At 47.5% G+C, this 17,576-nt stretch overlaps 1 protein-coding gene across 5 annotated transcripts in view; it reads left to right on the plus strand.

Moving 5' to 3' along the window:
• The window catches only part of NTRK3 (neurotrophic receptor tyrosine kinase 3), a 455,727-nt gene that overhangs the window by 399,381 nt on the left and 38,770 nt on the right, over positions 1-17,576 (plus strand). For 4 of the 5 annotated variants that reach the window (XM_073304182.1, XM_073304180.1, XM_073304181.1 and 1 more), the window contains exons 13-15: positions 3,198-3,328; positions 8,147-8,319; positions 15,385-15,628. In XM_073304182.1, coding sequence (XP_073160283.1) covers positions 3,198-3,328; positions 8,147-8,319; positions 15,385-15,628 — 548 coding nt within the window. Of the gene's footprint in view, positions 1-3,197; positions 3,329-8,146; positions 8,320-15,384; positions 15,629-17,576 lie in introns of those variants that run through there. The other variant, XM_073304185.1, reaches the window with a different exon arrangement.

Below are 17,576 nucleotides of genomic sequence, written 5' to 3' on the forward strand. Positions count from 1 at the left end.
AGCAAAGATGGTCAGTGACGCAACCCAATGCTGCTGGTGTCTCTAAACCTCTAACTGCTGGAAGCTGGGACTGAACAACAGGGATGGATCACTCAAAATTGCCCTGCTCTGTTCATCCCCCTGAAGCAACTGGCACTGGCCACTGTCAGAGACAGAATACTGGGCTAAATTAATCATCAGTTTGACCCAGTATGGCCATTCTTATGTTCCTTAAATTCTTCTTACATATCTTCCCTCTTACCTGAAACTTCCAGTGTGTCCTCCTGGCATGTTCAGAGATATCACATACGTTATGATGTTAACAACCCATTGGTAGTTTAAATTACCCACACCAGAGCCCTGCTCCAAACTCCGGATCTTTAATCCAAAATGTGTATTTTTGTAATGGAGCAAAAATCAAGTCTGAACTCTCTGAACCTGAAGGTACAAAATCCAGACCTGAACTTTCCCATGTCTAGCAGTTCAGACTCATTTCATTCTACAGATACAGTAGGTTGGTGCTGGGTATTTGGTTCAGTTCCAGTCATGTCACCTCTTAATTATCTTCCCTCTAGCCTAAATAACCTCAAACGCCATCAGTCTCTGCTCACATGTGAGCCCCTCCACAGCATGCAGCATCTACACTGGCCTTTTGCATCGGATTCTGTAACAATTTCACTTCAGATAGGGTGACCAGACCTGGATGCTATTCTCCCAGATGAGTATTTCTTTATAAAGTACTAGCGCAACATCTGTGGACTGCTCTCAATATGAGACAGCCTCACCTTAGCCCTCTTTGTGGCTGCTGAACAGTGGACCAAGACTTGAAATACTGGGTTTATCACTATACCCAAATCCTTAGTATGTAGACTACTGTGATGGGCCCCATGGAAATACCTTGGTGGACAGAAAAGAATCTCTAACTCATTGCCATTTGAAATGTTTTTAGGTTAGGGGTTCTCCCTACCCAAGTATGTCCCTTTACACTTAGACACCTGACATTTCAGATTCATCTAGGTATCCATAAACACTGAAACTAAGCCAGACCAAAGAAACCCATACCTGAGCTGCTGTCTTCGACTGTCATTTGAGATTTCACACCAGTCGTTTGGGATGTGGCTACCATCCTATACCTTAATGTTACTAATAGTATTAATATTGGTAACTAACAGTTTTCTACCTGGTGCACAATTAATGAAAAGGTCAATGAGAATTCTCTGTAGGGCGCTGTTCATTACAAGGCCCATTGCTTATGCAATCTGTCCATATCTCACTTCCCAAACAGTCAAGAGGACTGTAGATGGCAGCTTATAGACCTGCCTGCGAGCTTCTAATTAGCAGGTTTAATCGTATGGAAGCCATCAGGACATTCCTCTTCCAGTGCATTGGCTTTTTGATAAATTGAGCAGTGCCTGTGCCATCACAGGGTGTGTTCGTCCCCCTGTGAAGCAGATAGGTATTGGATTAAGTCAGGGTTGATATGGCACTTGGGATGGGCACTTGTAATGGGCTGTAACCTTTCCTTCTTGATGGCATGCTCTAGATGACTCGGAACAGCCACCACAATTGCTGTCTCAGTGTTGTCTTACCTTCTCGATAGACCAGCCCAACATGAAATCTGGGCACCAGAGAATCCTGCCAACTGAGTACAGATCCCTCCTGCCACCTTGGCAAGGGGAAATGGAAGAAAGGATACAAAAGCAACTTGCTATGGAAGAAAGTGGGAGCACGTAAACAGAGTATGCATCCGATGAAGTGAGCTGTAGCTCACGAAAGCTTATGCTCAAATAAATTGGTTAGTCTCTAAGGTGCCACAAGTATTCCTTTTCTTTTTGCGAATACAGACTAACACGGCTGTTACTCTGAAACCGTAAACAGAGGGTCACATTATGGCTGCCCCTCTGTGGGAGAGAGAAGGGAGCACTTTACCATATAGGGGATGGCCGTAATGGGGCCACATTTGGTCCATGAGCACAAGGGAGAGGTCACCAATGCTGCCATCACTCTGCCTCCGGCACGCTAGGGCTCAGCTGGGGAGAGTCCATGGTGCACCGGTGCCTCAGTGAAGCAGCTGGCTCTGGGGAATGTGCTCCCCCAGTATCTGCTCCTGGCCTCCACGGGCACAAAGCTTCCACACTGCTGCTGTGGTTGGGCACCTCTTCCTCCCAGCCCCACACTGCTCAGGCCCATGGAGCCATAAAAGAGCCCTTTGGAAGCACTGGGACGCATACATGATGCAGTGCAGAGGCTAGAAGGGCCATCTTTTGGGTGAGATATGAAAACAGTGCTTGGCACACTGTGGTCATTGAGCCTGCCTGGGCATTTGCCCCAAGAGAAGGCACTGAGGGGCAGATTTCCAAAGGCATTTCTGTGTCTAAAGGTGTAGCTAGGTACCTAATTGGATTTTCAGAAGTGCCTACGGGCTAGGGCCCTAAATCCCATTGATTTCAACCAGAGTTAAATGCCCAACCTGCCTTGCCTCTTTCAAAGAACTCGCTAGGTGCCTATCTGCACCTTTAGGCACCTAAATACCTTTGGAAATTTGCCCCTGAGATACTGCACCAATGGGTAACGTATAAAGACCTAAACAGACGGAGCGTAAACCGCAGTGTCCCCACTAAATTCTTGTTGGTTTGCTTCTTCCTGCGTTTCATTATGTAGCATTGCTGGGTGCTGCTAAACCGTTGCCACTTACTGCCCAGAACTTCACGACAAAGTCAGTGCTTTCTCTCCTCCCAGGTCATTTCCCTCATTTTGACCCACCGGGGTCAGGCACCCAAATATCTCTCTTGAGCTTTGGAGTTTAAACCAACCCAAAGTCTCTATGCAAAACTCCCTCGAAACCCTCAGATTTCACCTGGTCTGGCATCAAAACCATGTGAAACTGAAACATGTAATGAATGTGGTGCCAGAACGTATGTCCAGCTTGGTTCCAAACAGACCCAAAACAGCATGGGAGATTCAGCTGAAAGATTCCTGAACCTTAGGGAACCTCCTGTTAAACCTGCTGTGAGTTTTAGCGAAAACCGAGTGACTTTGAAGTGCTTTCCTTGCTGATATTTTGCGCAGCTCTAGCTCCACTCTGCAAGTCTGCATCCTCTGTAGGGGTGCATGTGAAAAGGGAGAGAGCTTGTAAAGCACTAGAAATGTAACTCGTTGTCCCTTCCCTGCATTAACCTGGATTCATTCTCCCCTCCCCATCAACCCATTCTCTGCAGATGTTCAGCATATTAAGAGGAGAGACATCGTTCTGAAGAGGGAACTGGGAGAAGGTGCCTTCGGGAAGGTGTTCTTGGCCGAGTGCTACAACCTTAGCCCCACCAAGGACAAGATGCTGGTGGCAGTGAAGGTAAATCTCAAGAGAGCATGGAGCAGAATGTAGTGGAGGCTGAACAGCAAGGTATAGCTGGTTGATACTGTGTGGGAAGGATAGGATAGGTGGGGAAGGTTTGTCAGATGCAGTAGATTGTGGTAAATCCACTTAGTCACATAACGTTTCAGCTTTTTGCTTCAAGGTAATTTATTCTCACCAATGCCAAAACCTCCTTTCCTTTCCTGTTGATCTGGCCACGAGGCACCGAGCAGAAGCTGCACTGCACTGGTCTGGAAGCTAAAGCTGACATGCAGCTGCAAAAACAATGTATGGAATTCACCTGCCCTCTCTGAGAGACTGGGGGCCCTCCTCCCCCCTCCTTTTGCTCAGCCTTTTGTTTTATCTTTTGCTGCAACTGTACATGAGACGCTGAAGCAAAGAGGCCTCAGCAAAACACACACACACACACACAAATCCAAAACACAAACACAAAAAACCCACAGAAATACAGTTTTCTGGGATGATCTGCAAGATCCTCGAAGAACCACTTCCAGCTGAGATCTGCTTCTACCAGCCTGGTCACACAACTCCAAGCTAAAGGACTTCCAACAGAGGCCAGCTCAGCATGGCTTCTGCTGTCTCAATCAGCTGCTGTGTACACCCCTTAAGGGTCCTTTTGAGAGACTCAGGACACATTTGCACAGCAAGTCCAGGCCTCGGGTGGAGGAGTCTGCTTAGTGGATAAGTGTGCTTTCATATCAAGTGGCACCAGTTGGCAGATACATCATAATCCACTGTGGTAACTGCGGCCATGTAAATCATTGTAAGTGGTTTTGAATTTGAACTGATACCCTACAAAGAAAAAATACCATCTGTCTCTCCAGAAGTCCAGAGACAACCGGTTCCCAAAGAGAACGTTGTTTTAATGAACCTTTGAGGACATTTTTTTAAGCTCACTTTTCCTGGTATGTTCTGGTCCTGAACTGCAAGGTGCCACCCTTTCGCCCCATGCTACAGAGATGTATAGAGTAACTACACACATGATTAATTATCTGAGAGTGTGGCTTGTGTCATGATGTGAACCTTGTTCCCCATCTTGTGCCTGCCTCTCAACAACATCCATCCCTTTATGGCATATAAACAATGCATCCACAATCTCTTAGGGCTCGACTGAGTTCCATTTGCTTGTAGGCGGTAGTGTTATCTCGACTATTTCCCACTAATTGTTGTTACAGACTTATATCTCCAGAATGCCTTTTGTCATGGTCACAAAGTATTTTACACAAGACTGACTTCACCACCTCTGAAATGCACCCAGCTTCAATATGCAACACAACAGCTGTTTGACATCCGACGCACAAGGACGAGGAAGAATAATGTAGCCAGTTGAAGCCACAAGGGGAATTTAGGGAGCACATTTAGGTAGTTATGCAAAATCTGAGCCCAGACCGGCAGAGCTTAACATCAGTCCTCCTTTACAAAGTGCCAGAGGGTCTTTAATTACTGTAAGTGACCAAGGCTTCCTGTTTCGTATCCAAAAACCTACCCCCAGCAGCATCACACCCCGTAAGCCTGCACTGGCATTTGTTCCGTTGTGGGTTAGATGGAAGAGTACCACCTCCTGGAGCATCAGTACAACTTGCAGCACCTGGGTTTTCTTGGAGATCTTGCAAGCGCACACAGACTCAGCCTCCTGAGAACTGGCTGGCATTTATTACAGGCGGGGACTGGTAGCACGGCCCGTTATTAAGGTTGTCTGATCCTTCCTATTGTAAGATCCTGTTTTCAGTTGCTAATACCTTTCCCAGCTTTTAACCATTTAGGCTGAAGATTCCAATGCTGGGTGTCTGCTTCAGGCTGAATTTTTTTTTTTTTTTGGAAAATTTCAACCAAAATGATTCAGCTTTGTCCAGGAATGAGGTTAGGGAAAATGCATTGTTTTGCCCATGCTAAAAAATGCAGATGACCTTTTGTTTGCAAAGCTCTGGAACCAGAGTATTGCATGCAAAGCACAACTCCTATTGACTTCAGTTGTAGCTGTAGCTGAGAAAGCTGCAACTCAGCGCCCAGAGTCTCAGGTCAGGCATGAGAAAAATGAGGCACTCACAGGGACCACCTGCGTAAAGTTAGGTTTAAGTGACTTGCCCAGCATCCAGAAGAAGCAGAAGCAGAGGTAGAAGGCAGTTCTTCTCCCAGGCAGCATTCAACAGCCTTAACCATGAGACCCCTCTCTTTCCTCTTCTATTCTGCCTCATTCACCATACATCTTCCAACGTCTACATTTTCTGACTTTTAAATGCTTGCCTTTGCAAACGTAACAATGTTCCTTTAACATCTATATTCCCATTACCGTGTAGAATCAACGGTGTATTCAGGGAACTTAAAAGTCATTGTACCTGAAATATCAGGTCCAAATATAAGGTGGGAAAAGGATGACTGAGGAGGGAGGGGAGCTATTTTCCTGGAAGGGTATAGCAGCCATACTATAAAGATATTAAATGACTAAAAATAATCAGGTGCCTGAGATGAGGATGGATGTTTTGCCATCTGCACAGTGTAACTGTCATCCATCTAAATATCTCTAGGTGGCTATCCCTTGAGGGCAGAGAATTAAAATGAAATTATACAATGTGTCGAGCGGGTGTAGGGCAGGGGAAGGAACAAAGAGGAATGGCCTCGTGCTCGGATAATAACCTGTAGAGATCAGTTCAGAGGAAAAAGCACGTGGGAGAAGAGCACTTGCCACTTTGCTAAGCTTAGCGTCTAGCCTGACAAAGCTGCAGGACAGACTGGGTTTATTTTCAGCATCTCACTCCATAGATCCACTCCCTCAAGACACAGCAAATGAGAAGGAGCTTCCTAAATGCTGAACATTCTTCCAGTGCATCATTTACAACCAAGTTCTGCCGACCTTCCAAGTTCTGCCGACCTTCAAGTTGTGCCTTTGAATTCCAGGCATGAGTAAGATGAGCAGGGTCTCGTCCTTGGTCCCCAATCAGTGGGGTGACCAGATCAGTTTACAGACTGACAAGAGAAGGACTGGGGTTTGTGGTAACTCCAGTGACATCATTACACAGACAAGAGATTGGTAAGCAGACAGCAGACGTCCTGATAGGGTGAGCACCCAAGAAGAAATAATTTCAAAGGATACTGTTATGATCAAGGGGTATTAAATCTGATCAGTTTCTTTTTTTTGATGCGTGAATGTTCGCAGTCCATGGCATTTGTGATGATTCTCCCAAAACTTCTGGGCTCTTTTTTCCAAATTAAAGGCAGCCCTCACAAATTACCCTGCAATAATAACAAAGCAGTGTCCAAACCAACCTCCATAAGCAACTGTAAAATAATAAACAGTGTGTAGAGCCCTGCACTCACAAGGAACCTTACAGTATTCTCAGGAAGTATGTGCAGTCAAGTCCTCCTAGCACCCTACAATAACAAGTGTGTGCATGCTGCCCAATGCTACCCTATAACAGCAGCAAACCGATGTGCTCAAATGTGCTAAAGGAGACATTTTTGCTAAGGATACAGATTTCAGCATCAATCTCTCAGGGAGCTGTTATAAACAGCAGGGAATAAAAACATGATTTTAAAAATTATGAGGAAAGATTTGACAGTGTCCTTCAGAGGCATTTTGAAAAATCCTCACAATAACTGCACAGCCCGGCAAATCCGTCTTCAGAAGAAAGGCGGTGTAGTCAGCTATTTCAAAAGAAAAGACAGCTAGAGGGGGCTGGCTGGCTCAGGAGCTGAGTAATAATGAGATACTGAGCCTTTCGCCCCTAGGTCACCAGTTGAAATCCTGCCCAAGTTTGTAATAATGGGAATCTATTACCCTTTGAGGGCTGTTTGCTGCTCTCTGTGAAATGAGTTGGGGAATGAGCTCTATTGCCAAGTGGGCTGCTGTCCACATAGGAAGAAACTCCAGCCTAGTGGCAGTCACTGCAGCTCAAACTCAGCAGAGCTGAATGGTGCCATGGAGCCATACCACCTTTGCCAACTCCCTCAGGAGGTGCCTCCAGAGTATGGCTGAGACACATAGGTAGGGAGTAAAGGCCCCTTGGACTGCACTGTGAGAAGACCGGGAACTCCGTGATGGGTCCCACAACAAAGCCCCCAAACTATTAGGTGTTTAGTGGGAAAGGAGTGGGTTGTCTCTCCTTGTCGCAGGAAAGTGAAGAGATCTGTGACATTTCTAGCACCTGCTGGTAAGACACTGTAGTTTAATGGTAGGGAAGGCAAGCTACTCCTCCTAAAATCCAAACAGTCTTCGGCCTTGTCCCATGTTCAAACCAAACCCAAACCATATTGAAGGGTTAGGAACAGTACACTTAATGCAAGAGGGCAGCTCCTATAAACTATCCCAAAAGATCTCCGGCCCACATGTAAGTTCCTCTAGCTTCCTTCTCTTCCCATCTGTTCTCTCTCCAGATTTACTCAGCAGATTCAGGCAGCGCTATCCAGTCTCTTCCCCCCAGCCAGTCTCGGGTGCCCCCCTCAATGTCATCCCAGGTTGGGTTTCAGGAGGAGGGTAGCTCAGTGCAGCAGTTAGAGCATAAACCTGGAGCTGGCACTACAGGATTCTGTTCCCAGCTCTGCCACTGACTCACTTTGTGGCCTTGGACAACTCACTGTTTCTCCATCAGTAAAATGGGGATAATGAACCTGGTTTGTCTCACAGTGGGGCTATGAGGCCTAATTCATTCCTATTTGTAAACTGCTTTGAGATCCTCGCGTAACAGGCAATATCACTCTGCAGAATCCTCTACCCCCAAGAGTCCAGCGCGGAAAGGCCAGGCCTGGTCCTTCTGACTCACACCCTCCCAATTCTGTTTGCATGCTCCCCTCTTCCAGGCTCTGAAAGACCCCACTTTGGCAGCCCGCAAGGATTTCCAGAGGGAGGCAGAGCTGCTCACCAACCTGCAGCATGAGCACATTGTCAAGTTCTATGGGGTCTGCGGTGACGGGGACCCTCTCATCATGGTCTTTGAATACATGAAGCATGGGGACCTGAATAAGTTCCTGAGGTAAGCGTGAGCTGACTGCTGAGATGGCAGGGCAGGGGCCACAGAATCTTCCTCCTCTGGGTCACTGCTCTGAATCCAGACCAAGCCAGTAGGGACCAAAAGTCGTTACTGTTCAGTGACTACTTGACTGCCTGGATAACATGAGTCAGCCATTCTCAGTCCAGCTTCCAGCAGACAGGGGGTCAGCGCTCTCCACAGAGAGCCATGCAGACTGGACTTCTTCCTTATCCCTAAAGGGCTTCCATCTGGTCAAAGCAGGTTTGAGACAGGAGGCAGCCTGGGAATGCTATGGATAAAGGTCTGCAGGGCTGGCAAACCCACACCTTTCAGCAGCTGTGAAATTCCCATGCCAAACAAAGCCAAAGACTGAACCGACCCCCCTGAACACTTCCTCTGGTTTGTAAAAATGAGGTTATCGTTCTGCTGCCATGCATTTCGTTTTGCACATCACCCACCTCAGAATCCTGATGGGGCCAGGAGTAAAAATACAACAACACTACCCTAGAGAAGCTGTACTTTCAGGATGTCTGACCTGGCTGGCGCCAGTGGTTAGAGATCCTCTGAGATTTCCAGCTCCCCTTTCTAGATCCAGAGATCTGATTTTTGGGGTGCCCACTGGACCCAAACACTGGGGCTTTGCTCACTAATTCTGGTCAGAGGTCCCTAATCCTAGGGGAATTAGGTGCTATTGTAGGCTGGGCCCCTTACAGTCATTGTCTCACCTGCCTCAAGAGTGGTAGAGATTAAAACACCAGCCCATCATCTTGTAAGCATTTCATTGCCAGAATGTAGCTCTTTCATATACACTGTCCCTCAGGGCTTGTCTATGTGCAGCATGGGAAAGCGTATTAGAGGGGTGTGATTTGAGGGGTGCTCTGCCTGCCCTGTGTAGACCCTCCTGGCGTGAACAAAAAGGTTTCAGTTTGCGTTAACGTAGCCCTGTTTCACATCTCTGAGTGGTGTGGAGCATACAGCAAATGTGTCTGATGCTAGTCTCCTGTGATGCAGAAATCATGCTCTAAAACTTGTACTGTGAGTGGAGTGGCGCTTACCTCTTGAAATAATTACTAGCTTTATTTCCAAGTATTTAGAAAATTGGACCCTTGATATTTTTGTGTTTTGACTGCTAAGCACGAGCATAATTGCATTAGGAGTGAGGAGCTGAACATGATGTCAGTGCTAGAGCTGGAGCTCTCCTGTTCACGGAGATTATTGTTCCACTGGTGCAATCGATTTCTGACCAGGAAAAACAAATCCTTCCCTAAAGGTTTGGGTTGTTAAACAAGTGTCCTGCATGCATGAGGCTCTGGGAATGGCTCTTGAAAGGTTCACCTCCCCCCAGAGCTCTGCAAGGGGGCTCTCGCACTGATGTAGGCGTTTCACAGTCCTTGGGGGGCAGCCCCAGCATTTTGGTCCCCAAGCCAGAGGTGTCTGGGCGGTTGTGTGCAGACTTCAGGAAACTGCATGTGATTTCCCAGGTCAATCCCTACCCCATGCCCTAGCGGGAAGAGCTGGTTGACAAGTTAGGAACAACACAATACATCAATTTATTAGACATACCAAAGAGGCATTGGCAGGTCCCCTTCACAGCCAAATCCAAAGAGAAGCCAGCCTTCCCCACCCCGGGGCTCTCCCATTTCACTACCATGCCTTGTGTGGCACCCCACCACCTTCCAGCAGTTATTAGACCACCTCTTCCTGCCATCACTGTGAGCATGTAGCTGCCTATTTGGGTGAGGTGGTCCTTCTTTTAGTTCGGAGTGCAGATACAACCTGTAGGACAGTGTGTTGCTGAAGGAAGCCAGCCCAGAGAAAAGCATGAGAGACCAAGTACTTGAGGTACTTAATAGAAAAGGAGAAAATCCATCTGCTCTTAGATGAAATGGAGACACCATTCCCTGGCCAAAAAAAAAAAAAAAAAAAAAGGTTGTAAGCCTTGTCCGCCTTAGGACTAGGCACATATTGCAGGTGAGTCATACCCTATTGTACCATTTTGGCATCTCCTTTAATTGACCTCACCAAACAGAATGCTACAGAACAGGCCAGCTGGACACTGCAGAGTGACAAAGCCATTCCTTGTTAAGCCTTTCCGCTGCCAGAGCTCTGGGGCCTGGCTTGACACAGACATTCATACTCCAGACGAAGGCCTTGGAGCTATTCCACCCCCACGCTTCCAGGGTTATATTATTGGTTGACTATTGGAGTCAAGCCACAATTTGCCTCATTAAGTGAGATAACCCATGGTTGAGGAGTGCCTGGGTACCCAGTGGGCTCTCTGGAATAACCTATTAGGGAGGGTCTTTGTCTCATTACCGTATTATGCCCCACTGCCCTGGCTCCATGTGATGGAGTCCAATCTCTGGATTACCCAGTAGTCCCAGGCATTACAGCCATACACCTTTTGGATACTTTTCCCCCTCATGCTGTGGTCATCCCCGGGCCCCCTACTCTGGGGAGTTATGTGGTGGGCAGAGTGGACACTCTGGAAAACCAGTAGCTGCCCTCACATCCCTGATACACCCCAGACCCTTTTTTACTAGTGATGGGACGAGACACCAGCCTAGTTATTGGGACAGGAGGGCTCCAAGAGACACCTGGGCCAAGGGAACACCCCACAAAGCTCAGGGTGTTCAGAGAGAGCATGAACCCCCTGAGCCTGATTCACTAATGCAGCACTGCTGCCATCCTCACAAAGGGGACGAGGTAGAGAGAGGGCAGCCCCGGGAAAGGGAGGCTGCCAGACCAAACCTCTCTCCCTTGGGCAGTGAGTTCAGGCAGAGCCATGAATTGATCCCTGTGCTGTTGCTGGTGTGCGTACACTGGGTCCTTTGTGTAGCCAGCCCAGAGGTGCTGGGCGGGGAGCTGGAGTCAGGTCTCCTTAGGCATGAAGGTCTTTACATCAGATAAATAGGGCCTCTCTTTTGCTTGCTGCAGAGGAGCCTCTGACGGGACTGGAACAGGGACCCGCCATGCCTCCCTTTGCTGAAACGATGCTGTGGGAGGTGCCATCTTTCAGGCAGGGCACAAAGCCCAGGCCCTGGACACTTGTGTCACTTAAAATCCCCAGTGCATTCCCTCAAAAAGGGGAGTTCACTCCCAGACACTGTCAAAAGCTCAGCAAGGATAATAACATTCTTCTTTAATTTCACCCATCAGCTGCAAGGTCCTTCTTTGCTGCCTTCCTTAACTTCTTGTGCAGTGTTATTGTGTGCTGTGAAGCAGCTGCTACATGCCACACCAGTGGTGGCCACACATCAGTGCTGGTTAGGAATTAGCCCTGGCATGAGAGGGCCTAACTACCAGTGACTTCAGCAGATATTACCCCAGGTTAGCCTGGGGCTGAATGTGGACCAGTCTCTGAAGCCCTTGGGAGTACTGTTGTAGCTGTGCTGGTCCCAGGTATTAGGCCATGGCTACACTACAGCTTACGTTATGTCGCTCAAGGGTGTGAATTAGCCACACTCCTGAGCGACATAACCCATGCAGACATAGCACTGTCCACTCTGGTGCATTCCTTGCTTTGGGCATTCATCCTGCAGGAGGCATGCAGAAGTTTTCTTCGGCATACTTCACCCAGCACTGCTCCCAGAGCCAGAGGGGTGGGGGCTGCTTTCAGGAGATAATCAAATGAACTTGTTCAAGTTTAACTACACATTTCAATAGACATTGAAAAAGCAGTAAAAGGGGAGAGGGCTCACTTTAGCCTGGGCTTCCCACAGATAAGCATCATAAATAAAAGTCCCCCAGTTTTTATTATGCCGCACAGGGCCTCTCAGAGAAAACACTGAACAATAAAGGTGACCTATGTGGCAAGGGGAGTCATTTCAATTTACACCTGCCAGCTGGACTGGGGATTGAGTGCCACAGGGTGGTCTCTCTTCATACTTCATTCCCAGCCCTCACGCAGCCTGGCTGCTCCTCTCGTCACTGGTGGCGGCAGATCAGACGTGTCAGGCCCATCAGGAAATACAAAAAGGCCTGCTGCAAATTGCAGTGTCCTGGCTGATAAAAGGCCAGCATTGAAATGGCAGCTCCCTCCAAAAGAGCCTGTCAGGGAGAAGTGTAAACATCCCTCTCCAGGGAGCAGGGGGTCTCCAGGGCTGACTTACTAGGGAGCCTGGGTGTTCACTAGAGCTGCTATGCAAGGCAAAGTTACAGAGCCCCTGCTGTGCTCATACCATTGGTGGCTGCTCTGCATTTCTGTGGTGTTCAAATATTCTCTTTCTCTCGATGTTTACTGCACATGTGTCTTCCTCTCTATCTAGCCATGGAGAAGGACAGAGTGAGCGAGCGTGTGTGTTAAACTCAGAGCTTGGGTGGCAGCAACAGCTAGAGTTAAGGTTACTTAAACAATTCCATTGTAAACCCCTATTTGCAGTCACCTTTAATTTCCCCCTTTTATTAAAGTCTCCAGACTTGCTCCCTGCTCAGAGGCAATTGTTTCTTCGACGTTTGATTATGCATGTTTGTAAAATCAGAGCGTCAGTGGTAACAACAGCTAGAGTTAAGGTTACTTAAACAATTGCATAGTAAACCCCTATTTGCAGTCATCTTTAATTTTCCTCTTTTATTAAATACTCCAGACTTGCTCCCTGCTCACAGACAAATTGTATCTTGGAAGTTTGTTTAGCCTTTTGATTATGAAGAAAGAAGGAACAAACATACATGCTATCCATTACCAAAAAACAAGTCATAGTAGTATAATTTTAACATCTCTAGTGTCCAAACAGCGAGGGGCAAAAAGAGACAGTGCTCATTGAAGACGGGATTTCTGCCCCATGCTGACACAAATGTCCATCGTACGAACTGCAGTGTTTTATCCCCAAAGAACAAACCCCTCTGATGGACTGAGAATCTGCCCAGTTTTACAATCCTTAGTAAACTGCATTATCCCTACTCTCTGAGAAAGTGACAGACCAACCTGTCTTCACATGCTCTCTGCAGCCTTCTCCACAGAACGATGCACACTCGTCACTTACACTAATGGCATTAGCCTGTTGACGCTACCTCCTCTGGGACCATCCCAGCTACAGGGAGTGAGGAAGGGCCTGTCTAGACTAGGTTGCATTTTAAAAGGTTTTAACTAATTTAGACACTAGTGTAAACAGGGTGTCCCACTTTTACAAAAGTGTTAGCTGGTTGAGGGCAACTGTGCACCCCTCTGAGGTTGACCTTGAGCAGCTAATATGTTTTGAACGTGTCCTGTGTTCCTTACCTAGACGGAAAGAGAGATTTCCTTGGTGCCTCTTGGTCTGTTTGGAGTTGGAATGAGCTGCAGATCAAACAAGAATCTCCAGCAATCTATCAACAACATGTTGCTCGCTTCCAGACCTGTTCTACACCAGAAATATTACTCGTTGTTGACAACAGGTGTCAGCCACAGTCGAACCTTGATGAGCAGGGTCCAACTGCAAGTGCAGACCATGGCCAGCTGTGTTCTTCACTGTTTCAGACACTGTGGTTTGTTCTGGTGTATGTTTGTCGCTCAGCCGTACTCAGCACCAGCTCAGCTCCACCGACTGCTGACATCTGTTGTCAACAACAGTTAATTTTCCTGGTATAAAACAGGCTTTAGGATGTTTAAATAAGACATCAATCATTCATCTTATATACTGTCTTCAGTAATCCCCTCTTGCACTCTGCAGCATTCCCTAACAAGTTCTCTCAGAGCACAGCTTGTCTCATCAACCCACCTGCTCTTTACAACTAGCTCCATAATCTCTGTGACATTTCTACCCCCCAGCCCAGCTCCTCCAACCCTAGCCCTGTGCTCTCTGCAGCATTTCTACCTCCCGCTCTCTGCAACGTCTCCACCTCTGTCTGCAGCACTCCTTGCTCCCTAGTGCCACGTGTAGAGTTCACCTTCCCTTTCAGAGCTCCTCCTGCTGTCTTGTAGGGGAGCTTTAGGGTTGTATTTGTGGTGGCAGGAAGGCAATAGACATTTGAAGAAGTGGCATCTGAAAAACAGAATCAGCTGAACCCGAAATATCTGGACTCTAATCCCAGTGCTCATCCTAGAGCCCAGCCAAGCATTTAAGAAAAGGAGATAAACAGTTCTGCTCTTGTGGGGATGTTTAGCCCCATGCAGGGAAGGAGGTACAGCTCCGTATATGCAGTTTCAATTTGCTTGATGAAATGCCAAGAATCATTTTGAAGAGAGTGGTAGAAAAGACCCAGAGGAAATGTTGTTCTGTATCTAGTCAGGAGGAAGAAGATCACAGAAAAATCTCTTGCTTTTTCCCTAAATATGAATGTTTTTCCTATTCCACCTCCACACAGGCAACCAGAGGGTGAACTCCAGCAGGGGAGAGACATCACGGTGGAGATAGTGTGGCAAAGACAGGCTTAGTATGTGAGGGGAACTGGGTGGGCAGGGCAGCAAGGAGGCTGACCTTGAGTTCAAACCTAGAATGCACTAGTTTCTTATACGTACACCTTGTGCTGCCCAGGATTTCCCCTGACTTTTCAGGGTCTAATCCCTGTTAGCAACTCTGGGAGGGCATGTGACCCTGCAATTCACACACATACTCCCATGCATTGCCTCTGCCTGCCACCTTCAGCTCCTGTCCACGCTTACAGATTCCAGGGCTGCCTCAGGGTTAGAGTTGGGGTTCTGACCCGGGGAAGCCCAGGAGCATGTGACATCTGAAGCCTAGCAGAGACCCCTCTCACTCAGTGGAACGTCACCAGGAGCAGAGGACATAGTGGGGGCTGGTGGAATGGAGTTTGGTGGGAAAAGGGCAACCTGTTTGGGGAGAGGGAGGCTGCTGGGGAGCCAGGGAATGATGGGATTGGAAGAAAGGGAGATCTCTAAATATTTGGAGAAGGTTTTATGGGGGGTGAAGTTAACTGAACTGAACTTCCGGATCTTGAGGGTGTTCATGTTTGTTTTGGCTCTGTCTTTCCAATATATCTGTGCATAGAGGCCAATCATCCCAGTGCACAGGGAAGGTCTCAGAGTTGGGGCCCAATGCCCTGACTCCAGGATGAATGGAGATGGTTGAGATCCCTGCCACCTGGTTGTTTAGATACCCACTTCTGTGCTCTTTGCTCTTTCCCCTGCAGGGCGCATGGCCCAGATGCTATGATCCTGGTGGATGGGCAGCCTCGACAGGCCAAGGGGGAGCTGGGGCTGTCCCAGATGCTGCACATCGCTAGCCAGATTGCCTCTGGAATGGTGTACCTTGCTTCCCAGCACTTCGTCCACAGAGACCTGGCAACCAGGAACTGCTTGGTCGGAGCCAACCTGCTCGTGAAGATCGGAGACTTTGGGATGTCAAGAGATGTCTACAGCACTGATTACTACAGGGTAAGGCAGCTCCAGCAACAGAGTCTGAAGGGCAGAGCAGAGGGAGGCTAGGAAATGTTGCAGTCAGTCAGCTACCAAAACTAAACTCACACACTTGTTCATTCCTTCCCCTGTGCTCTCATGAACCCTGAAACACATACTCATGCAGCTGCCCATGACTCACATCCTTGCACATACTGGTGTGCACACCCACGCATGCACACACCCACACATCAGTACCCTCTGTCCTTCTCACCTACACCCCCCTACACATTTATAACTCAGACACAAATGCACACTCATGCACTTATACACATTCACTTAATCTTTTACATATTCAGCTCTTTCTCTCTCTGATGCACACACACACACACACAATGTACAGTTTTGGATTCCTCTCTTTATTTAAAAAAAAAAGACACTGATGCATTAAAGAGAATCCCAAGGAGGGTGACAAAGCTGATTAAGGGATTGGAGGCCGTGATCTGCAGAGTGTGGTTAAAGAAATTTAATATAGAGAAAAGGCAACTGAAATAATGACTGATAACTGCATAAAATATGGGAGAGGAAATAATAGGCAATTTAGGTTTGACCTCAGGACTGTCTTTCAACAGGGACATTATTTAGACAATGGAGTAATTTGCCAATGTAGGTTGCTCAAGCCCCGTCATTAGAGAAGTTCAATAGGAGACTAGAAAATAAATACCTGGGTTTAGTGCAGAGAATAATTGTGCACTAGATGCTGGCGCTCGACTCAATGACCCAGATGCTCCTTTCTAGCCTTATCTTCTGGGATTTATACTTACACATTCCTGTGTCCTTACACACAACCCTGTGTTGCTCTGCAGTGCCCCATCTGGCTAATGCAGGAGCTTTACTGATGAGCTCTAAAGGAAGCTCTCCCCAGTACTCCTCAGCTGTGGAAAATTGGTTTTCCTTTGGGGGAATACTATAGAGGATTCAGCACCCTGTCCTCCACAAAAAAAGAGTCTTTCAGGATAAGAAGTGGAAGCTGTTGCTGTCGGGAATGTTCTGGGTTTGGTTCCTTTCAGATTGTAACATAGGAGTCTGGTTCTATATAGCTGGCTGCTGGAGCTCCACCTGATTTCTGTCACCTTGGGACAGAGTGACCCATGGCCACATTGTTTTAAAACAACTTGAGGCAGGAGCTACCTTGTGGGGGGATGGAGGGTGGAGATGGACAGGGGAAAGCTCTCAACAGAGCGATTGAGCAGTGGCCAAGGTGGAGATGGTGAAGACACCGTCAGTGCAGAGATTTCAAGAACCAGGCTAGATAAGAAGTTAGTGGGCATGATGTCTGAAGGAGTCTTGCAGGATTTGGAGTAAGATGAGCTGTCAAGCTGGTATTATCTGACTCTTCTCTCTATGACTATAGAAAAGATATGCTCCGTCTAACTACATTATTGGAAACCCCAGTAGGGTTTCTGTAAGTCATCGATGTAGCAGGATCGCTGCCTTCCCACTAGTCCCGTGGAAAGGGAGTAAGCACTGCAAAGAGCTTCATGGATGAAGGGACTGTGTTGGGCCCTTTTCACTCTCTGTAATGGAGATGTCCCGGGGCTCCTCCCATCTTCTCTCAGAAGGATTTTTTATGTCTTTATTGAATGAGGAGGTGGAAGTTAAAACACTCCCTTTCCAGCCAGTCACTGCAACGTCTTTAGAAGTCATCTGTTTCTAGTGGGCTTTTCTTTGTATCACACCAGCTGCCTTGTGTGGCCAGAGCAGCCCCTGGCACTGTGCTCTATACAAGCAGAGAGTCTCAGGGGAAGAGTTTTTTTCTGCAGAGTCCAATTTTTTATTAGTTTTAGGATTAAAAACAAATCTTGATCATTTAACCCATACTACTACTACTTAGTCCCTCTCTAGCACTGTCCATTTGAAGGGGCCCCCACAACCACCCCGGAGAAGTAGGGGTCACTATTATTACTCCTCTTTACACATGGGGAAA

This window comes from Lepidochelys kempii, chromosome 10 (assembly GCF_965140265.1).
Source record: "Lepidochelys kempii isolate rLepKem1 chromosome 10, rLepKem1.hap2, whole genome shotgun sequence".
NCBI classification, from domain to species: Eukaryota; Metazoa; Chordata; order Testudines; family Cheloniidae; genus Lepidochelys; species Lepidochelys kempii.